The sequence below is a fragment of the Lathamus discolor genome, chromosome 5 (assembly GCF_037157495.1).
Source record: "Lathamus discolor isolate bLatDis1 chromosome 5, bLatDis1.hap1, whole genome shotgun sequence".
Lineage (NCBI taxonomy): Eukaryota > Metazoa > Chordata > Aves > Psittaciformes > Psittacidae > Lathamus > Lathamus discolor.
The window spans coordinates 29,781,415-29,807,569 of record NC_088888.1 but is presented as its reverse complement, the minus strand read 5'-3'; the positions used below and the strand labels follow the sequence as shown (position 1 = coordinate 29,807,569).

Genomic DNA, 26,155 nt, shown 5'->3' with positions numbered 1-26,155 from the left:
AAGGGTTTCTTAAATTTTGCCACTCTACAGGCTATATCTCAGTTCCTGTTCTTCAGGAGAGACTTCAGGTATAATTTATAGAATCATAGAATAGTTAGGATTGGAAAGGACCTTAATGTCATCTAGTTCCAACCTCCTGCCATGCTCAGGGACACCACAAAGTAAATTCTAATTCGGAAATTTTTTTCCTAGCCTTGTAATAGCAGGTTGGGATACAGGGGCCAAGGGGAGAGAGGCAATGGAAGATCAAGATGAGTAACTGGGGAGGGAGTGAAGAACTGAGGAGATGTGACAGGTGGAAATACATAGCAAAATAGGTCTGAATTTGTGTCACCTCTTATTCTGTCTAAAGTAATTTCTGTCAGAAACTTGTGATCCTGTGGTATTCTTGACCTGGACCTTTCCACAAATAGTGGATCTCATAAAACCTACAGAGCTTGACCCAAGTAAAGGGTGAAAGCTCAGTTCTGGAGTGTCTTTTTCAGCCATGCCACGTAGTTTTGGTTATATGGCTGGATAGTATTTTTCTTAGGACCCTTTCCGTAGCTAGCATGGACTGTGTAGAATGAGCATAGTTAATAATGTTTATTTAGAAAATTAAGCTGTTACCTGAGTAAAAAATACTCTTATCAGTTGTTGCATCACTTAAAAGCTATAATTTCTGAAGCAGAAAGAAAAAGGCTGCTCTCATGATTAAGGCCACATACTCAAGAATGAGAGTAAATGCAATATTAAAAATGTTACATAGCAAATATTGGCTAGTGTGTGCTGAACGAGTTCAGTGGAAAGATGGTACCTAGTCAGAAAATGTTTATATCATTGTCAGCATAATAAGTATACAGAAAAGGCTGAGCTGACCTGCATAGATTTTTTTCCTGACTATTGAGCAGTCATCTTAGAAGCCCCACTGATAACATTCCAACTGTATTTTTGGAAAATAATATACACATAGCTACAGTGAACTTTTCAAGAGTAGACCATGTGTTTATAATCTATCATGTAAACGAAACAGTAATGTTAAAGATATTCTCATATGGAAAGTCCCCTATTAATCTATCGACATTAAGATTTTAATCTCCCTCTTCCACCCCAGAAAATAAATAATAGGTTACTTAAGTTTCATTTCATTTCAAAAGCCTTAGATGCAAACAAGATGTATCAGTAAACTTTTTAGTTAATGATTTCAGCATTTTGAATTTTTAAGTTGAACATAAGATATAGCAATAGAATATCCCTAGAAATAAAATGCCACAGAAGTATAAATTGGTAAATAAGGTAAAAGCCATATTGAGTTAACAGATACAAGTTTATTCATGTTTATTTGAATGAACAAGGAATAGCATTATTCTGAAAATGAGGGTTTATTCCCTCTGTGAACAGTGGAGACACTGTCTTAAGGAGCTTTCTCTACCCACTTTTGTTGATCTATTACCTGTGTCAGTGATACAACTGTTGCTGTGATTTTATGTACTGTACAGAGACACAGTTAGGGTTCTGCTGCTCCCCTTCCCTTTGGGATTTTAGAGGACTTATGCATTTCTTTTATTTACACAAGCAAATTGTTAACAATGTCATGAAGCTATTTATGAAATTAAAATAATATCTAATGGCTTGTAAGAATAATTTTTTTTATTAACTGCTGTGTGAATGTGATCTCTGGTTTTTACCTCTCATTTTCTTCTTTATATAGCCTATTGCATGTTTTGTTATTAAATTTTTTGTTTTGTAATGGTATCTACGAAGTTCTCTTTGTTGCAAGCACAGTTTTACCTGACTGCATGTATATATATCTCAAATATCTCTACCTGTTTAAGTTTCCTCTACTAATCACATTCATTTCTTTTCTTGTTTCCTTCCTGCTTTCTTTTCTTCAGGTCATGTATTTGCAAGTTTAAAAACAAACACGAGCTTGGCATCCGTCAATCTTGCAAACTCATTTTGTGACCTAAGAGCTCTGTGGTTTTCCTTATTTTGTTCATGTATCCTCATTAGCACAGAAAGGTTCTGCTGATGTAACAGCCTGTTTTAGATGCTGCATCTGCTGCTTACAGATTCTGAATGGGCAAGAGAGGTTATATTTGTTTCCTAACCAGAGGAGCCATGTGGAGCATCTGACAATGGCCTTATTGTTTCTCTGTTCTCTGAAAGACCTCTGGAGGGGAAGATCCTACTAAAAGTTTGTTCAATTAAATTGAAAAATAGGCTTTGGAGGTGGACTGCGTTTGTTCTGTGAGGCAGAGGTGCAGGCTGGCCAGAGAAGTTGTAGCTGCCCCATCCCTGGCAATGTTCAAGGCCATGCTGGATGGGGCAACCTGGTCTAGTGAAAGATGTCCCTGCATGGGGGGCTGGCAGGGAGGTTGAAACTACATGATCTTTGAGGTCCCTTCCAACCCTAACTGTTCCATGACTGTGGTATCTAAAAGGCAGAACCCAGATCTTAAATCCCAGCAGAAACATAGCTGCCACTCTGGGCCATGTGCACTTCTTGCTGTACTTGACAGCACCAAATAGATGCGTCTTAGTTACAGCCATCTTTCCAGGGAAGTTTGCAAGCTTGCATTTCCAGTAGGTCTACACCTTGTATATACTTCGCCATCTCTCCATGGTGGTTCTGACACTCTCAGTGTAACGGCTCAGAGCATTGGATATTGTAGCACTGGATGACATCAAGGGAAGAAAGGAAAAAATATGGAGGTAGCAACACATATTTCTTCTCACATCTCTCTGTCCGCATTGATTTTGCTAAGGAGACAAGAATCATAGAATCAGCTAGGTTGGAAAAGACCTTTAAGATCATCAAGTACAACCACCTCCAAGACTGCTAAGAACACAACTATACCATATCACTGAGGGCCTCCCCTGCGTGGTTTTTGAACACTTCCAGAGATGTTGCTTCCCCCATCTGGGAAGCACTTCCACTTTGCTGGGAAGCCTGTTCCAGTACCCAATTACCCTCTCTGTGAATAAATTTTTCCTAATATCCAATCTAAACCTTCCCAGCACAGCTTGAGGCCATTACTTTTTAGTACAGGAGGTTTTAAATCTGATCAGGAAAACTCAGTGCTTTCAGAATTAGATGTGCATGTGGATTGAATTTGTTTCACCTAGAAATTAGGGTTTAGTACAGTGGTCATGTTGATTCAGTAAAAAATCAGTCTGACTTATGTGTGAACACATTTGTATTACTATCAGATCCTGAATTACAAGTTGAATAGACTTTTACTTGTCAGCATGAAAATCAAGGTTTTTAGATTAAGTTATTTCTTTACTTGTGGAAAAGTATTGATTTTGCAGATTTTTCCTTATGGCTAGATTTTGTTATGTAGTACTGACTTTAGTACAAATGGCAAAACCAAAAAAAGTTCTTATATTCATTTGGAGTAGGTACTACTCCAATGCAAAGCAATGTCATACTTTTGACTCTAACCGTATGTCCCCCTTTAAAAATTGGAACATTGAAGCTTTTACATTTACAGCATGGGGTTTTTATTGTTGATATCTCCTACTAGATATCATAATGGGTTTGAACCTTTCTTTGAGATTTTTTTTGGTTTTGTTCTCTTTTCTTTCTTTACCCTTTCATACCCTCCCAACTTTTTCCATGTCTGTCTCCCTGATTTGATGTGCTAACTTTGTATGAATAACTACAACTGTTAATTTCAAATGTATTTGGGCATGAAATGCATTTTGCAACAGTTTGCAAAAAATATGTGTAATTGCATGCCTGATTTGGATCCACAGCAGCAAGACTGCTCATAGCAGTTGGGTTTATCACCTGTGAAAATCACCCGCTGAATGCAGTGCAAACCATGCATGAAAATTCTGGCTTTTATACGGAGTTTCTAAGGAAATTTTAGTTTTTGGGGTTTAATTTTTTGAGAGTTGTATAGAAACAAAACTTTAGGTACCCTGATCCTTTAGCTGATGAAAGATGGAGTAACTGTAGTTGTAGTACATAAGAATGAACTAACTTCTCCAAGAGGAGCTTTAGCTATGGAAAAATAAAATCCTTGTGACCTATTTTTAAACTGAAGAATTTAAATTTCGGTTTTCATTTCCATCCCCTACTCCAGTCCTTAAAGTTAGAATATTGTTACTTTTTATTAAGAGACTTTTTACTATTGTTTGGCCTTTTCTTGAAGAATGCAATACTTATTTAACTTAGTACTGTATATCTGAATGTAAGCAATCAAAGAATTTTTTTAATGTAATGTCATAAGTGAGGAATATTAACTGGGGTAGAAATCTCTTAGTAGAAGATTAGTTCTATAGTAATAGTTCCATGATATTCATTTCAAACCTACCGTTTTAGTGATAAAAGTAGCATAAAAGGACATGAACATTTTATCATCTGTACCATTAAAAGCTTTATTTATAAAAGCACAGTAAAGTAATAATATGAATTAAAAGTAAATATTATGTATGATCTTTACACTCAAGCATAAAGTTACAGCATCCACAAACTGTCAGATGCGGCTGCTTGACTGCATTAATTTGTATAACATGTCAGCAACTTGCATCTGGAAGCATGTGACAAAAGAATTTTGAAACCGTGGGTATATCCATACAGATTATGAGAATCTTCAGTATGGAAAGTAACCAGCTACTTTGCAGAACGGGCTCTAGGTTTGATTAGGGTAGAAGAGAGGAGGTGCTCAAAATTATGCTTTATGATTGACATTCTGTGGTGAAAGTTGTGTTCAGTTAAATCATAATGTTCTTTCAATACAAATATGCTGTTTGACAGCCAGGACTGGGTGTTGGTTGTGGGGGCTTGGTTTTCCTTTTCTAAGTAGAAGTGTTTGATCTTCTGTTGTACTGAAATGACCTCACTACTTGAAGCAGTCCCTGTTTCAACTCCCACAGTTGCCATTATGAGCCAGAAGTAATTTTTGAGTTTACCTTTAACCGCCTCCCCCTACATTTAGTTAATGCAAAATTCCATGCATTAACTAAATATTATTCTGGGGAAAGGGAATCTTCATATTTTTGCTTCAGGGTTCTCATCAAACATGTGTTTTGCATTACCTTTCACTAAATATCTCTTTGACTGTTTTTGCTTGTGTTAAAAAATCAGGAACAAATTTGGCATGTAGTTTGTTTATTGCTTAACAATGAGGACCACAAAACAATTAGAAAGTTTGTCCTAGACTTCAGGCTGCAGATAATATCTCTAGTTTCCTTTTGATTTATTTTTTTTAAATTTGTTTAAAGCAGAGTTCCAGAACCCAAACTAAAAAAGAGCTGTCTATTGTGTCTGGGGCTTTAGATCTTGTAGAGATTGGATTTATCAAACTTTTGTTTTTCCGCTTTTAAATGGCGTCACTCGTCTGTAGCCTGTAGGCTCAGACTATGCAGCCGATTTACTGTTTTATTTTGAAATGTGGGAATTACGTTAGGCATTTATGTTAATAATCATATTTTCTGAATTGGGATTGTATTGTTACAACCATTCTATTGGAGGAAACTATAGTGTTCACACAGTTAACTGAAATGGGAATGAAATTCATAAGAGAGATTAGTATAAAACTTGACATAAAACCTAGATTTAAGTAAAGCCAGACAAAATCGGTAGCTGCTACATAAAAACAGTCTGTTGCTGTTCTGCACCCATCCACCTGATAGCCATGTTCTTCCATACACTTTTGATGGTGTGGTTTGAAATTTTAACAGCAAAGAGATGTTATTTTTCACAGGGACAGTGCATTTTTTTTTTATGGTTTTGTTTGTTTGGTTTTGTTTTGGGTTTTTTTTGTTTGTTTGTTTTTCCTCCTCCCCTCTGATCACTTCCAAAATGTGGCCATTAGTAAATGATTATTCTCCTGTCCATCAACTCACTTTCAGAAAAAGCAGCTTCTTTTTCTTACTAACTTTTAGGCCACATTCCTTTTAGAGCACAGGACAGGGATTTATTAGGCCACTAAACTTGGTCTATAGATTATAGACCTGATCTTGGTAGCTCTCTGACCTTTATTGCTGATGGGCAGTAGAAATAACAGTTTCACAATTTGAAGAGAATATGGAAGTATATGGGTGCTGACACGATTAGAAATGGGGAGAGTACCTAGAACAGACTCCAGCTCGTTCTTGCTCTTGAGGCCCCTAAGGGGGAACAGTTTAGTTCTTTTGGAAAGGTTAAGTTGCGGACCCTTCCTTGTTCCTAGATACATTCACATCTGGATGCAGTTGTAACACTGTTTTGGGGAAGACCACTTAACAAAGCTACCTTATTCTATGTTTTGTTCTTTTCTTATGGCCAGTATAGTAGCCTGCATCAGTCAGTAGCCTGCATCAGTTCCACTTCTACATATTTGCAGAGCAAGGAGTGACAATAAATATGCAAGCTTACTCCGGATGAGCTCTTGCCGCTTTGTGTGACTATTGTTTTTTCTTGTAGGAATTTTGAATAAGGTTTTTTTTTTGTTTGTTTGTTTTTTGGGGTTTTTTTTTTGGTTTTTTTTTTTTGTTTTTTTTTTTTTGGCCACCATTGGGATATTGGGATTGTTTTCTTGTTAAAAAAAAAAAAAAAGCCGCAAAGGACTCCCTCTATATGTTGATGACAGCAGCAAGCTTAAGTTATTCTATTATTGTGAAATGTTTCAGACTTGAACAAAAGCAATAATGGTTTGGACTGGAATCGACAGTTTCCCCAACAGTTTCCATACTGAATTCAGTCTTGTCAGTGTTGAAGCAAACAGCTTTAAGGAGAAGTTTTTGAACTTCTGAAGAGTTTTTTTATATTCTTTTTTAAAATTTTCTACCCACTTTTTTTTTTTTTTTTTTCATAGAAAACAAGATATTTGTTTGGTGGTTACTAGAAATGTACACTGCAACATAATTGTTAGAAAGACCTGATCCATGTGTTGCTACCCTAGATCTGTTTTATAAACCCTTTGTAGCTGCAAAGAAGTAAATAGAAAATAGCTTCTTTTTGCAACATGAAAATCTACCTCAGGTTTATATCAGTTCCAGGCTTACATGAACTTAATGTTCTGTTTAAAAAGCATTTAGATTTATGATAGCCTATTAGAAAGATAGTGCGGGATACCCTAATTATATTTTCTGAATTAGGTTAGTTTTTCCATTGAATTCAGAAAATATGACTATCAAATGCTATTCCAGTCTATTTGACTTCAATTTGAAATTCTTCATAATGTATTACATGGATTAGACAATTGCATGGGGTTTTTTTTGCTAATTTTTGGCAGATAATGGCAATGGCTATGCCCTGAATGTAGGTCTTTAACTTGTGAACAGTAGTCATGACATATTTGGTTTCTAATGTTAAAATTTTCAATTCATGAGCAGAATGCTGTTTTCATCTTGCTGTAGCTAGTCAGGCATCTACAAGGAAAGAAGGATGAAATAACTTCATAATCAATGGTGATAAAGGTTTAATGGTAGGAGAAGAATATCAATAAAACAATTGACCAGCCAACCACAGTCCCAGTGGTGGAGTTCTGTGTCAGACTTTCACTATTTCTCTTCAGCTATTGCTCAAACATCAGTGTGCCAAACCCGTGTCAGAAACCTGAAACAAATCAAAGTTGGCCCCAGGGCAAACATCTTGTGGGTACTTTTTATGTTGTTTTTTTTTTTTTTTTTTTTAAGATGTGACTTGTATTGTCTTATTCTTTACTCTGGCTAAATTAATTCTGCTTTTTCTTGTCTCATTTCTACTAATTAATTTCTAAATAATTTTGCCAGGGGGGCTATAGATAATACTGCACATTGGTGCTAAGATATGACCTGTGTAACTTCCTAACTCCAATGTGAAAGGAACCTGAACTTACTTCTAATTATCTGGATTTTCTTCTTTCCTCTGAACAACCCACAAAGGTTTTATTCAGTGTGTATTGTACAATGTAAAATTCAGCAACCTGAGTAGATTAAATATTAACTTCTTCCATCTACATAATTGTTTTAGCCCTGCATTGAAAAGTACTTCATGTAGAATCACGTTTTGCAAATAAGGGTCTTTGCCCGGCATTACTTGCTTCTCATACCAATGATACAAAGTTTACAAGTTGAATTCAAACAGCTTAGAGCCTTGTGGAAGACAGTCTGAACTACTTGTTGCTTTTATGCCTGCAAAACAAATATGTACAAAAGTACACTTCAGTGGCTAATTTTACCCCCCTACAGCAAGATATTTTCATGGCTTGATTTTTATTTTTTTGTTTATTTTAAAAGCAAATAAGCTTTGAGACCTTTTATATTCCTTAAAAAATGATCAAAGAACACCCCAATATGTACGTGGTTATTTTGCTTTTTAAATAAAATTCATCTTGGCGCCTACTACGTCAAACATTCAAATAAAATACAAATTCTCACAGTTTTAGCTTACATCGAGATGGAAATCATTGTGTGGTTTTGGAAACCAAAGCAATTCCAAGATAGACACAGTTGGATTTTTTTTTTTATGTGACAGCCTGTTTCATACACTTAGTAACATCAGTGTGAAGTAGAAACTGTGCATCCTAATGAAGAAGGAAGTCTACAAGAACTTTTACAGTGACTCTTTTTAGGATTAAGATTCAACTAGGTGACATAGTTACACTTGCAATGAATTTATGCAGTGGAAACACACTTAAAAAATAAAAATACTAATTTTTAGATGTGTATATAAACTACAAGATACTATTTCTTGAATTTGTCATTAGTAATGTGAAATATCTTCTGCATTCTCCTGCAGATTAATACTAATTTTTGGGTTTCTTTTGGCAGGTTGTCAAGTTGTTAAGTAACAAAAGATCTCAAGCTGTTGGGATATTAATGTCTAGCCTTCATTTAGACATGAGGGACATTCAGCATGGTAAGTCAAAAAAGTATTGTTTATTCTAGCTCAGATCACAACAATAATCTGGAAATGCTGGTTATTTCTATCTTTTAATATGTAAAAATCAGTAAGACAGTTCTTTTACACTCTTATTTTTCTGAAAATAGCTTGTTATGGCAATTTTTTCTGCATTCTAGTAACATATCTGCCTTGTACTGTATAGAAAATAAAACTATTTGCTAATTGCCATTTAAAGTTTTCAGCATAAATTACCTAGGTGATATGAATTATACACACTTTGATTGTGGTGTTTCTGAGGAAGCGTGATATGTTGTTTATTTTAATTCAGATAGCCTCAGAAAATATCCGGAAAAAATAATTATAACATTTAATTGATTTGCTATGTAAAATAGCGCATACATTTGGGTTAGCACAAACTGTGCACTTCTTTCACCATGAACAGTAATTTTTATAAAGGAAGATTTTTTGGGGGTGTGTAATTCTTTTCACATTTATGCTAAGAGACAGTAGTGCAAAAAGGTGAAAAGTGGAATTGCATTTATGTTCAGAGCATCCCTTATGTTTCCCAAAGGCTTTGGATAGATTTGAAGCAGATTGAATTATCCTGTGAAGTGCCAGCCTATCTATTAAATAAATGTGGTTTCAAGTATAACACAGACTTCATAAATCACAAAAACATCTTGTGAACTTTCTAGGTTACATATTTACAGCCATGCATTCCGTTTACTATGATTTGCTTATTTTGTGAAATTATTCATAAATAGAACAAATTTCAGAGCACTCTGTCAACTAGTGAGTGACTCTTAATCACAATTTTAAGTTTTTATTAAACTGTTTTGAGGGTTACTAGACTTCCTCAAGCTGTAGCACTGAAGATGGTAGTCATAGAGCAAGGCGCCAGTACTGGCGCCAAGAAGTACTTGGTATTTCCAAAGCTGGCAGATGTAGTTCAGTTAAGTCATAGAGCAAAATCTGAAAACAATGATATGGTCCTTTCCTTCAGTCAAATATTCAGCTTGGTTTCAGTTAATAATGAGAACCTTATGAACAAAGGAGTCCGCCTAACATCTGTGTCTGTGGTAAAGCCAACACAAGTTCATTGAAAATTTGCTTGCTTAACATGCAACACTAACAATAACATGGCATGAATGTCAGTAGTTGAAGGGGTCAAACAATATTATGCTTAACCTTTATCCTATTACATTATTAAGCACACATGATCATCTAAAAGCTGTGTGCAGATTTTGTATATTCCTCTTTCAATAGCTGTTTTCTAAAACCAAAAGTCTTTGCAAAGGAGAATTCAGTACTGCTTTTATTACCTTGCTGTGCAGAAGTGATTGAACAAATACGAGAGAGCTATTGTGTGATGGGGGAATTTGTGGAAATGGCTGGAAGATCCTAGTGTAAAAAATGTTTTGGTTTTTTTGGGGTTGTTTGTTTTTTGTTTGTTTGGGGGGTTTTGTTTTGTTTGTTTTTTTTTTTTTTTTAAGAACATAAAACAAGCACAGAGGAAAAACAAGAGCAGAAAATAAATTTGCATTGTGGGGGCAAGGAAAGTAAAAGATCTCACTGAGGAGTATTTATGGCATCAGTAATTCCATGAAAAATTCTGTGATCTAACCACAGAGACTGTGGAGAAAATATAAAACCACAAGCCCAAGTATTTAGCTTCACCTTTATGTATGCACTCTGTTTGCTTCACTGTAGAAAGGCAGTTGTTATATTTGCATCTTTATACGCTAAGATTTAAGACGTATAATAGTAACTACAGAAGAAGTCATCAATGTTGTTTGTTTTCTGGCCCAGGGTTTTAGTGGTGGTCTTGCGTTTTTACAATGTTTAAAGTACAGTGATGTGTACGTTTACCTGTATCTCATTCAGTACAACACAAGCAATGTTTCTTCATAAATTCAAAAGGCAGCTTTTTTGCCCTCCACTGACAATTTGTGGTACTCAGCAAATTTATAGGCTTTCTTGTAAATATTCCCTATATTGTATATAAAGCATATCTGTGGGATGCAGTGGTCATGCAATTGCATGCATGTTGATGCATGCAGAAGAATTGTAATTAATTATTTTCTTATGTCTTTTTTGTATTGGCCATAGCAAAGCACCCAGAAAGAGAGGAACTTTCAATGCAGTGTAGTATTTGGTTAATTTATTGGCATACATGTGCTTGTGTTTTATTTTTGTAATGGTTTAGACAAATTTCAAAGTGCTACAGGAGCAGAAGGGAAAACAGTTGTGCTGGGTATTCATTCACCTAGTGAATTTAGGATTTCAAGTTTTAATTCATATGGTGTTTAACTAAGAGTTTAAAATAACTTGAAACATAGGTAAATGTATTTAATGTCTCGTAACCTTTTTTTTTTGGGAGGGGTGAGGGTGGGGGGAGGGAAGGGAGAGGCTTGTTTGGGTTTTTTGTGGGGTATATTTTTGTTTGCTTTTTAAGTTATAAACCAGTGGTGAAATATTGTCTGCAAGAAGCAATCCTTGATGAAAGTTTGTTTTGGAAGCTCTAAAATTTGAGTTATTAATGATTTTTTTTTTATTTTTTTTTTTTTTTTTACTGATCTTGAACACTTGGCTACTTTTTCATGCATGTGTGATCATATGGCATTTAGTGGGAGATCTCAGAATATTGTAATATACGCTAAATAGCTTTCTTTGATAGACTTTTCCTTGTTAAGTGTGTGTTTGTAGAATTGCATTAGTCTGCTCCCAACTTTGAAATAGATTTATTAAGACAAACTCTGAAACACTGGCTACTATTAAAATACTTTTACAGTGTGGAAGGAGTAGTTGTAATGATCAGAGCACATGTTTACTGAACTCTAGTATGTCTTTCTAGTAGTGCTTTAAAGTAGGGTAGGTTGATTTTTGCTGTTGTTATGTTTGAGTGTTTTTAGTAGATTCTAACTGCTAACAGAAATCCCAACTATTTTATGCAGTCTAGGGTAGAACTGTAGGGAATGTTGATCTCTTTAGTCGCAGTGCCATTTCTCTACATTACTAATACAAAAATGAGTTCTTTTCTCATGGTTTCTCTGGTTTCACACAAGATTTTACTGACGCCTCTTTTTTTTGCAATCATCTATCAACTATGCAAAGCACTTTATCCAGGCATTTAGCTTCCTTTTTTTATTTTTGCTGTACCACAAATATCCTTTTTCCAGTATAATGTTCCCACCAGAAATATAGCTCTATTTGGCTGCATGATAGAACCAAGGCTTTAGAAATGTCTAACCAGTACTTCTTACATATTTTTTTCTTTATAGCTCAGGTTTTCTTCCTAAAGACAAGACTTTAGCTTTAACATTAGACTTCTGGAGTTTTTTCCTTAATGTTTCAGAGATGCAATGTGTGCTTAAATTAGAGATCCAACAAGATTCCTGTTAACTGCATACAATAATCTATGATGAACATCCTACACATTAATATATAATTGCATGCTAAGCCTGTGTGTGTGTTTAGGGACTATGTTAAATAAGATATCTCTCTTTAATAAAGTTGTCTGTCATCACATGAAGTGTAAGGACTGTTTGAAATTGTAACTGTTGCAGAGAACATGGTTGTCAGTGCCTTCCCTAATCCCCTTGCTTATAAAGATACAGTGTATCCTTTCCTGTGTTTAAGCTTTTATGGCTGTCAATAAGTGCAGCAAGAATAGCAAAAAATTCCTGTGTTTAAAAACAGGAGGAAAAAGTTGAACTGAAGATGTCATCTAGAAGAAAAGCAATTTTTATATTTCATGTAGATAAATGTTACATTTAATACAAAGTCATGTTTATATCTAGCATTTATTTCCAAAATTGAAATGAATATTGTTTTGTTTGTTGTTGTGTTTTTTTTTCACCAAAATCTTAGTCTGGGTGTGCTTTGTGAATGTTGAAAGTGGAAGTCTGGCAAAAACAGTATATGCAATTCTCTGTCTTTTGAAGTTGACTAATCTTTTCCAATTCAGTAACTTTCTTTTAATGTGGTTTATCATTTCAGGCACTATGTTACCCCTAATGTGGCTGCAATACTCAGAATATATTTCTGTGAGGTTTTGTGTAGCCTCTTGTGGTTGCCCTGGCTCTGTCAGAAGTAGCTGGGAGATTTCTGCCTCAGAATTTTGGGCCACCTTTCTCATATCACTTTACACCACTACCCCCCCCCCCCCCAGGGAACACCGGTAATCTACAAATAAGATCAGGGCTCTTTTTGTTACAGCCCTCAATTTGTTGTTGGTTAGTAATATTGGGAAAGGAGGCTGTATAAAAGAATGTAATAAGAAAAATAGCTACAGAAAGGGCAGGCAAATTTAAGTGACAGCTGGTAAAGCCCAACCTTTTAATCTGGATTTGAGATTATTTTACTGAAAGTTGTATTTGCTGCAGAGCTTGCTCTGCTAACAGAAGCATAACTTCGAACAACAGACACATCGCTGCCCTGAATTCAAGACAGATGTGCAGGAAGTGAATGCACTCTAAATGTTAGTGGGCAAAATAAATGTTTATTCTTTAATATTTGGCTATTGGTGACAAAGGAACATGAGAAAATCTTTGGTTTCTTACTTGACTGAGCACACTGACACATAGAAATGATGAGCTAGAGAAACTCTCAAAGGTTTAACTGAATTATTTCACTGGAGCATAAAATTTCTCTTACGCTGCATTATTTAAATGTTCTGTACAGGAATTCTTGATGCACTGAACTATCACGTAGCCGTAGTGCTCATAGGTCCAAGAGATACTCTAAATGGAAAGCAATCAGGAAAGAATGACCCAACATCTGGAAAATAAGACTTGTGATTAGTTTATGTTATGGGAGGTCCAGAGGTGATCTGAGCATTATTTATTCTAATAACAATATATGTGCATAAATGTAATTGTTTGAAACATACATGTTTGAAAATGTAATTGTTTGAAACATACATGTTTGAAACATACTTTGCCAAGAACGGGTATTTTCCCAAAAGACATTTTACTCTTTAAACAAGTTACAAGGACAAACCAATACACGATATGCTCAAGTTCTTTGGACATTCTTATACTGGAAGGTAAACCAGCTGCCCCAAACTATTATTTCTGTTTGTTTTGAATGCACAAAGTACAGAACAGTTTTTCTGTCAGGTGGCAAGCCTTTATTTCTTTGTTAAACGCATGATCCCTAAAGCTACTGTAGTCAGTGCTGGTTAATTACAAAGTTTGAAACTTTTGCTGTTAGTTCTGGCTTATTAATTGAGAACTGAAGTTTTCTAAACTTTTTTGTTTTCCTTTGATCAAATATTCTACTTTCTGACACCTAAAAATTTAAAAGATTATCACTTACTCTTGCCCTTTTATAGCCTTTCCAAATGTGTTTATATTCTTCTGAAACACCATCAAGGAAGGATTACTTTGTTCAGCTTTTTTCTGTCCTGTGAACTACCACTTCCTCAAAACTTTACACCATAATCCTCAGTCTTATTCCTTTATTTCTTCTTAGCTTTATGCTACCATATTCATTACATTATGCCTGCTGTTAGATTTCGAGCTCACATGGTTTATTTGTTTATAATTATTTCACAAGCTCCTATTGTGAAATTATTGGTAAGGAAAACAATGCAATACACAAAATGGCTTTTATAAAAGACAGACTAGAGTTAAATTAGAGTGCAACACATATGTCTTGCTGCAAATGTTTCTATTGCTTTGATGCTGTTAGTATGCCTACAGTTTTCTGTGCTGAGCAGCCCAAAGCAAAACTGAAGCCCTCATCCGGCCAGATGAGGAGCCCTCACTCCTGCCAGAGACAGCTAGCGAGGAAGGATGTTGAAGGTTTTTGGAGACAGCTGGGGTTTCTAATGGATGTGGCATAAACCCCAAAGCTCTGGGTAAAGGCCCTGAAAGCCAGTCTGGAATATTGGGAGCATGCCTTGAGTCCTCTTTCTAGCCTCTGAGATTTTTCTGAAGCTCAGTTCAGTGACCAGAGGCCAATCAAGCAATAGCAGCAGTAGTTAAGGAAAAAATACAACCTTGGTTATCATTTTCTTTAACTATGAATGCAAACATCAAGATAGTGAGGTACAGCAACAAATCGTCTAGAAAGGAACTGGATGCTTTATGTGATACATGCTTTTAGAATTTAGAATTAAAAATAAATTTATAGAATTAAAACAATTTTCTATACTGTAAAATACATTTTAAAGAATTTTTATTTTTATTTTTTTATTTTACTGAGGAAAATCAAATTGAGGGGTGTGTTTTGGTTGGGGTTTTTTTCACAGTATTTGAATCAGCAGAGGCTAATTACTGCCACATTGGATAGCTTAGATAATTAAAGATTTTTGTTCTTAAGAACATATGAATGTAATTTAATTGAGAAGTTTGTAAGAAACTGATGCATTGTTTGTCTGTAGTTTCAGTTGAAACAGTTTGTTGTTGGGTTTGTGTTTTTTTTTTTTTTTATTTGTTTTGGGTTTTTTTGTTTTTCTTGGAAGATTAACTTCAAAGCGTTGAGAGAGAAGTTTCAGGAAAGTTCTGTTTTACCAAAAGGAAAAAAAAAAAAAAAAGGCAGTACTGCTATTTCTCACTTGTGTACCGCATAGTCATTTCTAAGAGGGATGATCGAAAAATCCTAAGTATAAAAGCAACAAAATATATGCCATTAGCAGTAGTACCATGCAAAAACTGGGGAGGAGGAAGGAAGAGGGAAAAAGAGCACTTGGTCTCCTTTCCATAGCAGAAATATTTTCCAGTTGTCATAGTTAGTTGACTAAGACCTTCCAATAACGCAGTCACACATTTTTTCATTACGTTAAAAGGTTTAGAAGAAAAGGATATTTGCCATAACAGTCAGTGATTTGTTCATATTTGTTTTATTTGACTACATTTTATGCACAAAAAAAAAGAAAAAAAAATTGACACCACTTACATGTCTATAGCTGTTAAAATCTAATCTAAATACATGGTAGTGAAAATGAGTATTTAGTACAAACTTGCACAGTATATTCCTTTTTTCTCTCTTTTTTTTCCCTTTCATATTCAGTGTATCTATTTTTATTGAGTTTTTCTTACCATCCCTCTTTTAAGGAAGCAATTAAAATGACATGCTGTATTTGATCAAATAGAGATCTCTCTAGCTTAGTATCCAGTCTCCTGTGTGGATAACCAGAAGAAAAAGAAAACATAATAATAATAAACAAAAAGAGCTATACTGAGTGATCATTGTATAGCTTTTATAGATTTCTATTTCATTTCATCCTTTGCAGTAGTCTCCTTTCTCCAAATTGAAAAGTTTGTTTGGAATGACTTTCATGCAAGTCTGTTATTTTGATTTTTGATTTTTTGTTGTTGATTTTGTTTTCCTTGATACCATGTATGATCCATAGTTCTCTTCTCTTTGCAAGTGAGGTGACTAGCCTTGTAGGCTGTTTTCAAGATTTATATGCACCATTTGCGTGTTCCATGGTATCGCATCATCATCTATTTTAGGCTCAATTTTTTTCTGTATTGTTATTACCATTCTGTTTGCCTTTAACTGTTGCTAATTATTGAGCTTATGTTTTCACAGAGCTATGAAAAAAATCTGAGTGTCTGTTTTGGAGCAGTAGTTGCTGATTTTGTATCTGTCAAAGAGTTTTTACAGTTTGGCTCCTTCCCCCCCCCCCCCCCCCCCCCACTTTGCATGTATTGACACATACGTGTTTGTGGTCAGCTTTAAAGAGGCTCGCTTTTATTATCTGTCGAAATTGCCACCTCACGTTCTTTAGACAGCATAGGAACCTGCAAACACCCTAGTAAGGCTTCACTGCTACAGCTCCGTACTTTGAAAACTGCTCATTCATTTTTGTAATTGATATTGTGGGGGTTTGGGCTTTTGGGGTGTTTGTTTGTTTGTTTGTTTGTTTAGCAGTTTTTATTTTCACTCGGAATAGACCTTTCCTCTTATCCTGTGACAGCATGATTTTCTTCTGAAGCCTTAGGTAAGGATTGTGAGGAGTCTTTTGCAAATCCAGTATCACTCTGATCACTCTTACCTGTGCCTTTGTTGTCTCCATTAAAGCAGTAGAGTAGTATTTGACTTTTTGATCATGAGTGCCTACTATAAAATGACATGGTACATTGCTTTCTGATTACATTAGTTTGTCTGTATGTACTTTAAAAAAACTGTTCTTCCATATAAAACATAGATGCTTCCCAGGCACAGAGGTCAGACAGATTGGTTTGTAGTTTCCAGCATCATCTCGGGAATCCTCTTGCAATTTGCATTCACATGTTCTGAAACTTGTGCAGTTTGAGACAGTACCCAAACCTTTATTGATTGAGAGGTATAGAACTTGTCTGAGAACCACTTTAACCTTTTTTGTAGTTGTGAATCCTAACACAAATACTTTGTTTAACCTTTTCTGATTCTCTTTCTTTTGTGCTTGTTTTACAGTCAGATTACCTGCAACCCCAACTGTTTCCTGTCAGGGTTCATACACCTGATGTGTTTGAAAACAGTTTTATTACTGGCTTTATGCATTTGGCAAGTTGGGTTTAGACTTTCTGAGAGTTTACGTTGAACTTATGAGACTTTGCTTTTCTATTTTCTTTGGCTGATTAGCACTTTTTAAAGAGTATCCTTCATTTACAGATGTCCCCCATGCTCTCATGTTTAATCATATATGCGATTTTTGAGGAGTAGGAATACTGGGGAAGTGAAAAGTCTAGAGGGAAAAGGGTGCTTTGTGTTTTCAGTTGACAATTTTTTATTTTTTCTCTGAACCTGTAATGTAGCATTTGCAAGCTTCCTTCTGACCTCTAAGCTTTTTTACCCATTTAACTGGCTTCTCATTTGAATTCCTTCTTGTAAAGTTTAGTTTTATGGTGTTACTTTTAAAAATCTTTCCCATGTCCTATAGTCATTTTATTTAAGACTGTTATGGCGTCTCTTAACTGTTTTGTACATTATTCAGAAGTAAATCAACTGTTGCTTCTCCTCTTTTGCTATTTCTTCCCAGTTGCTTTGAGCAATAATTACAATACTCTGAAATTTAGATTCTGCATGATGTCTCAAAAATATACTTAACAGATTAAACCTTTTGTTGAAATGTTTTCTATGTTGCATATTATCTTACAGCTTTTACCCTTTACAAGTCATCTTTAACATGCTTGTTGAGTGATCTGTTCTAGGGCACTAACTGTTGTGTTTCTGCTCAGGCATGAACTTCCCCTGTAATGAATGGGGTAGATTTGTACAGTTGATTGCTCTATTTTAGCAAACTCGTGCTTCCCTTGGTGTTCATTGTCACTCTTCTGCAATAACTAATTATGGCACCATAAACAACCTTATATTATTAGTGTCACACTGATTATCTTCCTTCTGTTATGTTTAGAACAGCTATTAAATCTATCAGTAAGTATAAATTTGCCCATTTGCCAGTGTTAGATGCCTGGAAAATACATAGGATTACATCATACACACAGTACGGACTTCGCGTACTGAGCTCTGCTTATCCCGGTCATTTTTCTGACTCATCTCGCTTGGTTTGTGCCCGGGCTTCCTTCCTCTCCGCCACACCGCTTCCCTCTCCAGCCCGGCCAGGTGAGGGGCCGAGCCGCCCCTGCCATCCTCCTCCGCCACCAGGTGGGCCCCACTTCTGTCCAGCGCTGCCGGGCTCACTGCCCCAGGCGGCCCCGCGGCCGGCCCCGACTCCCCGATTCCAGCAGCAGGTGGCAACAGCGGCCCACGCTGACGCCGTCGGCGGGAAGCTCCGCGGCCCCTTGCCGGGAGATGCCGGCCGGGCTTTATGAGCTACCTAGGTTTGTCCTACCTTTAACCGTTCTTCCTCTAGTTTTGTCGTGATCCCTAAGCAAAGAAAGATCAAGGTTGTTTCTGTTGTTCTGCTGTTCCACAGGAGACCTCCCCAAGCAGTATGTACTAGACTCTGCTTCAGTATAATGTGTTTTCTGGTTTTAGTGAAGCTGTGATTACTTTAGCTACCTGGACACAAAACAGAGCTCAAAGGTATTGAACTGAAGCAGTACAGAGTGCCTCTTGTAATCTTAAAGTTCTCAGTAGGCTGAACCTTACGAAGTTCAACCACAACAAGTGCAAGGTCCTACACCTGGGTCAGAGCAATCCCAGGCACAGCTACAGACTGGGCAAAGAAGAGATTCAGAGCGGCCCTGCAGAGAAGGACTTGGGGGTGCTGGTCGATGAAAAAATGAACATGAGCCAGCAGTGTGCGCTCACAGCCCAGAAAGCCAACTGTATTCTGGGCTGCATCAAATGGAGTGTGACCAGCAGGTCAAAGGAGGTGATCCTGCCCCTCTACTCTGCTCTTGTGAGACCTCACCTGGAGTATTGTGTGCAGTTCTGGTGTCCTCAACATAAAAAGGACATGGAACTGTTGGAACAAGTCCAGAGGAGGGCCACGAGGATGCTCAGGGGACTGGAGCACCTCCCGTATGACGATAGGCTGAGAAAGTTGGGGCTGTTCAGCCTGGAGAAGAGAAGGCTGCGTGGAGACCTCATAGCAGCCTTCCAGTACCTGAAGGGGGCCTATAGGGATGCTGGGGAGGGACTCTTCGTCAGGGACTGTAGTGACAGAATAAGGGGTAGCGGGTTAAAACTTAAACAGGGGAAGTTTAGACTGGATATAAGGAGGAAATTCTTTCTTGTTAGGGTGGTGAGGCACTGGAATCGGTTGCCCAGGAAGGTTGTGAATGCTCCATCCCTGGCAGTGTTCAAGGCCAGGTTGGATGAAGCCTTGTGTGGGATGGTTTAGTGTGAAGTGTCCCTGCCCGTGGCAGGGGGGTTGGAACTAGATGATCTTGTGGTCCTTTCCAACCCTAACTATTCTATGATTCTATGATGCTGAAATAAATACACATCAGTGATTCCAAATAATAGTTGGGTTGTTTTTGTTTTTTTTTTTTTGGGGGGGGGGTGTTGTTTTTTTTCTTAGAATGTATGTTTTCTGGTTTTCCATGTATCCAGGCATTTGATTTTGTTGCAATCCCAGCCCTTATTTCCTTGAGTTATTAATACCAGCTTTTGAGAAACACTTTGGAGCATGAAAAGAGATGGAACTTAAACCATAAAAATGCATCCTTCTGCCCTCAGTTATCACAGTATTGTGATTTGAATTGTAAAGCTGTGTCATCTGTCATCTACCTAGCCAAAAATCTTGTGTTATTTTCATAATCCCACCACACTTAGAACATGGACTAAATATCACAAGATCATTACATCATTTTCTTAGCATCTGTAGCTTTTTAATACTGTAACTTTAGAATATTTGATGAAAGGCTTAATGCACATTAGTATGATACAATCCCTAGTGCTTATCCAGACATCAGACTGGGCAGACATATAGAATACCAGGCTATATCCAATGTGTTCTCTGCTGTGCCAAATATAAAATTGAAATCTGATTGGGAGAATAAATTGAGAGTATGTCATTTTAATTCAGTGAAATACAACCATCTGATAGAGGAAAAAGGACATTTGATTTTGAAATGATACTTCTCAAATGTTTTGTATCTGTAATTCTTGAGCAAGAAAACTTGTATTTTGACTTATGACTATAACAGTTGACTGTACTGCAGTTACAGGTAATTGGCAACTTGCTTTGCCTGATTTCTGAATCCCTTAAGTTTCCATGTAGCATTTTCTAACTAACTGTAGTACTGTGGGTACTGATGATATAATACGCAATTCACTAGCTTAAACTATTAAGCAGGGAAAGCTTGTTTCTGAATGATCCTGAATGTTTTCATGGGTAAAAAAACTTGCTGTACTTTCTGTTGTAAATCATCAAAAAGTAGCAACATTCTGTGGTCTATGTAAAATTATACTTGGCTTGTGGATGTTAGAGAAGCCTAGTAGAGAACTTTGGAGGGATTCACAAAAGGCAAGCACACAGCTCAAATATATTTTAAAAACAGCATTCTAGGAGCTTCATCTGGCTGCTGAGTCAAGTCAGTAATATTGCCTGCTAATTTCTGCCTCAAACTATTAGTCTGTATAAATACGAATATTTTAGCAGTATAAATTATCCTAAGTTCCATCTGAAATTCTGACCCTTCAACCTTTGCCTTCTTTGAAGTCACCGATCATTTTGCTATGGACTTTGGTGAGTCTAGGATTTCATACTAATACTTTAAGTGATGGAGAAGTCAATATATCCCTTGAAACGTTCAAAAGATTAATACCCCTCCTTTTAGAACTTAGTGTTCTTTCCTTAGTGAACTTGTCTGATTAACTTGCAGACATCCTTCATTCTTTTCTGCTTTTGGTCTGTGAAATTATGGAGCCATCTACTTTTGGCTATCTTCTCATGCAGGTATGTGTAAGAACTGTAATCAGGTTGCTTCTTAACTTTCTTCTTTATAAGCTAAATAGATCAAGCAATTCCACAGAAAGACAATTCCTGAGGTTATTGAGGCTATTGCCTTTGTTGGTGTTCTTTGATGTTCCATCAGCTATAGCTCTAGTCCAAAGACTGTTTTAACTTCTAGTCACTCCTTGAGAGACAAGGAGTCTTACATTAGTTATTGATCCTGATGACTAAGAGTGTAATCAAGATAGTTCTTCGAGTGAGTTTGAATCTGCTCAGGAAAGACCAGCTTTCTCATTAGTATTGCCACATGGACTTCACTGAGGATTAATAACTATTTTTAATATCTTTCTTTTCTGTGTTGGTAAAGATATATTTAATTGCAGTAAATAGAGAGCAGATTCTAATGGAAGCCAAAGATACTCTTCTTTCTGGTGGTGTTTCATAATCCATTCAATTTTTAGATCTATGAGTTATGCAGTTGTTAACTCCTTCACTCAAAACTAAATTACGTAAGTAATTTAAGTATTCTAAATTGCCAACTCCCAACACACCCGGAGCTCCATTAACTGTATACTAGCTGTGGGTAAATTGAGAGCACAAAAGCACAGATCTTAAGTTAGCTGCTTAATGTAGAGAATATTAAAAAAAAAAAAAAAAAAAAAGTACATTTGGTATCTACCCTGCTAACTTCACCAAACAAATATGCAGAGTGCTATATAACTGTATAAAACTGGTATATCCTATCTTTTGGTATCATTTAGAATGAGTTCCATAAAGCATGAAAGAAAAGCTTTTCTTTTTTGCTTATGGACTGGGCTTACCAGTTAGACATAGCTTTGTTACTTTGAGCCCCTCTAATGAAAATAGCTAATGTTAAATTAAACCAAACGCCAGGAAATTTGAATTCTGAAAAAATCCACACGTAATTTGTATTCCAAACAAGTCTTGCTAACTTCTTCAATCAGCCCTCAGGAAGAGATGTTACCTTGTTCTGCAAAGTTTGATTTGCATGCATCCTTTGACTGTCACGGGTACACCATCATTGTACCATCAGTGGAACCAGTTAACATGTGGAAATCCCAGACCTAATGTCAATGAAGCAGAGATTGAAAAGCATTAGAGCCTATGTGGATCTGAATGAAAAGTCAAAGACTGATGTGCATGAAACCCAAATTTTATTTCACTTGACTCATGAATACAAAGCTATAAATTATATCTGTCTGCAGACAGATCAATACAGTTTCAGGTCCACTGCTTAATGTGCCTTGCAGCTGATGTATCTGTCCAGCTTGTTTATATAATGTGCACTGTAAATACATACTGTCATGTAAACATCCAAAAATGTTTTCCTCAGGTATCCAGTACTAGTAGTCTCCCCACCAAAAGCAATATAGTTGATAGGTATGACAAGTTTTGTTTTGAGAACCCCTAAATGGAATGCCTGTGGCATGTTATACTACCTAACCAATGAAAAAGCTTAGTATAAACAGATACTGAAGTAAAAGCCAATAGGATTGTTTTTTATACCAGTAATTTTATTTTCTGTAACAGAATTTCTTACATGTAAAATATATCCTTATGCCAATGATTAATTTTATACTAAATTCTTGTTCTTGAAACACTTTCAAAAATACATTTAAGGGACAGGAAGCTTGTTTAGAGAACAACCCCCTACTATAAGCTTAGAATACTTTTTTTAAAAAACTTATTTAAATGTGTTGTGTCATTTGCATTTGTGTACTATGCTAATCTTTAAGTAGCATTTTGGGAGTTATTATGGTAATCCTTTCCAGTTTGTTGAAAATCTTGAATCCTGCAGGTCAATCTTGCAACCCAGATTCACTCCCCAAAGACTCTGGCAGGTTCATTGAGACTGTTTGCTCCTCTGTGCATTATAGTTTAAAATAAGCTTAATCTGGTAAAATGCCAGCCTTTTCTCAACCTTCCTATATTCCACACCCATGGTTTTTTCACCTGCCAAATTCAAACAAATCTTATCTAAACAATTAAGATAAGCACCGAAGTACTCTCTATAGTCAAATCAGCAAACCTCTCAAAACCAGAACTGAAATACAATCTCTCTAAATTAAACAGTCTACAATGGTGATCATGTTTGTATTTAAACATTTTATTCTGAAAGGATTACAGCATCAGTCTCCATTTTTTTTTTTTAGCCTAGACAAGAAGGCGACATAGTGAGTCAAACAAAATATATTTGTTCTTTAAGAACTGAACTTGCACACTTTTTATAAACAAACTGTATAGGTGTATGAAGTTAGACTTCACATAATCAGTAACTGCTGTCCTTAACATAGGAGTTAATTGTTTGAAATGTATGTAATGTAACTGTTTATATTAACTATGTACAGCTATATATAAAATCTAGTTATATATTTTGTCGTGTGTGTATATATATTTATGTGTACATAGAAAAGCTCTATCGATACAATTTTGTTGCTGTAGTGTAGGGATACAACATTAAGGAATAGCAATGTTAAGGACAAATGTCTAAAAAACTGAAGTGTGTTGGTAAGAGAAGACTCAGTACAAAAAGTGATACCAAATAGTCACTCTTTTCAATGAAGTCTTCTGTTATTTCAAATTTTGCAAGCGCATCTTCTTGCGTTATTGCTTCCCAGAAATGTAAGTGCATGTTCTTGAAGGTATTTAATAATTTCAAGTCCTTTAAAAACAATCTGAAGCAACAGCTAAGATTAATCCATGGCTCCTGCTTGGAAATTTTGTATACTGTTCTGGTTTCTTACATAAGCTTTAGATCAAGGTGAATTACTGCCCCAGTAAAACTGTGTGCAAGCAGTTCTGATTGCTGTGTCTTGCTTCTGATTCATGCTGTATGTACTTATGTTGAAGATCCAATCTCCATTGTGCTTTGTGCAACGAAAGTTTTCATCCTGAGAAGGCTAGAGTATTTGCTAATAGATAAACATATCACAAAGGTACTGAGGGCAAGCAGGTAGGTAATAATATGAAATTGTTTTCATTTATGTTAACTCTCCCTAGTTCAGCCATCCACCTACCTACACATTATCAGCAGGGTTTTTTTTTTTTTTTTAATACAAATTGTGCAAGACCTGTTTTAAAAATCTGTTATTTCACTTTCTGAGAATCTATGGAAGTTCTACAGTCACTATCATTGTATGTTTTGCTGCATCTCCCACTAGCACAGAAAAACCCCACTGTTTTTTCCATATTTATGTAGACAGAACATTTATTTCAGAGGCCCATTTGGGGTTTAACTTTCTGTATTAGGGGATTCACATTCCTATTTTTTGAGATAAAGAATAACCCCAAGAGAACAGCAGTAGTTCTAAAGTTGTCGGAAGTATCACGGACGAAAACATGACTTTGTGCAGTAGGCCTGTGTTAGATGAATGTTGCCAATAAACTCACATGGGGAAGAAAAAAAGACAAAGGATAGCAATTTTTGAATTGCGGGTTTACTATGTAACCAAGAAAAAGACTGCAAACTTTGTATCTTAATTGTTTTTTTTTAAATATAAATAGTAAGTTTGATTTAAATCTGGGTTTACTTTGCAAGTAGCTTGATATTGTATCATACCATAATCATTATAGTAGGAAAGGAAGCAAATTCTCTTTGATCTTCTTTAAAGGCTCTCTTGGTTCTTTTTTTTTTTTTTGCTGAGAACATTGAGGCAGATATTGTTTCTTCTACTTCTGAACTGAGCAGTTCAGCTGTCATTCATTCCAAGGAACCTGATGAAATTGTCTACTTTGAAACTTTCTCTTTTTTCTGGTTTGCTAGTATTTACATGTGTGGTGTTCTTGCATTTTCTTCCGAAGACATCTCTCAGTGAAGACTTCCATTCTGTATTCAGCAAGCAAACAAACAAATTTATTAGTTCTTTTTTTCTAATTTGTTGTAAGAACCATTTCCTAAGTTTATCAGGATATATATTGAGCTGTCTTCCTTGCATCAGAATTTTCCACTGTTTAAGGTTTACCAGTATGCTAGTTTCCTGATGAGGTTGGATTTTGACTATTTAAAGTTTCCTACCTGTATGTTGTTCTTGGAGCAGGTGTGTGTTTGTTTTTTGTTTTTTTGTTTGTTTTCTTAATTAACTCAGAAATAATCATTCAAGGAAGATCATACAGTGTGACATATTTGACCTATTCATGTAGTCCTGTGGGCATTTTTCTTCCAGATATACTTTTTATATGTATGAAAATGAATGTCTCATCAAATCTTCCAGTACAATTACTTGAAAAATTTTTAGAAGGTTGAATGACTTTTAATGTTACCAGTCTTCCTCAAAATCACATAGTAATTTTGAGACTTTATTTATGCTTATGGTTTCTATACAATATAGATAGAGTTTCATGAGATCATTCAGTGAAGAAGAGTAAGTCTGCCTTTGTAATTTGCTGAAGTGACTGTTTATTGCTCCATTTGATAGAGCAGATGTGAAGCCTTGCAAAGACTCTGTGCTCTTCTGAAGAAAATGTAAGTGTGAAAGGGAAGAAGCAAAGATGCTCAGGAGGAAAAAAGGAGTGGCCTCTTGGAGTGATACTGCTTGGTTTTTGGAGAGCCATGGAGAAGACACTTGTGGTGGAAATCAGCATTAAGAACTTGAATGGGTGGTTTGCTTGTTGGTTTCCCTGAAACATGGATCTGAATATAACAAGATTGGTTCAGAATTCCTTTTGCAAATCAGAGGTGGTTTTGCTTCAGCTACTGCTTCTTTTGTGAGGAGGTAAACTGTAATCAGTTATTAATTAAGTAGGACTTGGAAATTGCTCAGTCATTTTTTGGGGAGACAGCAGTGCTCCTAGGAGGTCTTGGAAGAGGACACTTTTAGACGGAGCCTGGAGACAGAAAAGCTTAGGAAATATACTTGGAAAGGGCAGAGAAATGTAGTGTGATTTGAAGCCTGCCCTGAGAAGAGGGAAGACATAAACCCAAGATTTGGACTGAAAACCAGTTTTCTGAAAGTCATCCTTCTGAAAGTAAGGTTGTTCTAATGGGAGTTTTATGACATAAAAGTTGGATCCAAAGGATAGAGTTGATAATTCCT

General features: G+C 36.0%; 1 protein-coding gene across 2 annotated transcripts in view; it reads left to right on the top strand.

Moving 5' to 3' along the window:
* Nucleotides 1-26,155, top strand: part of FMN2 (formin 2) — a 164,431-nt gene that overhangs the window by 66,084 nt on the left and 72,192 nt on the right. For both annotated transcript variants that reach the window (XM_065680191.1, XM_065680190.1), the window contains one exon: nt 8,728-8,815. In XM_065680191.1, coding sequence (XP_065536263.1) covers nt 8,728-8,815 — 88 coding nt within the window. The remainder of the gene's footprint in view (nt 1-8,727; nt 8,816-26,155) is intronic.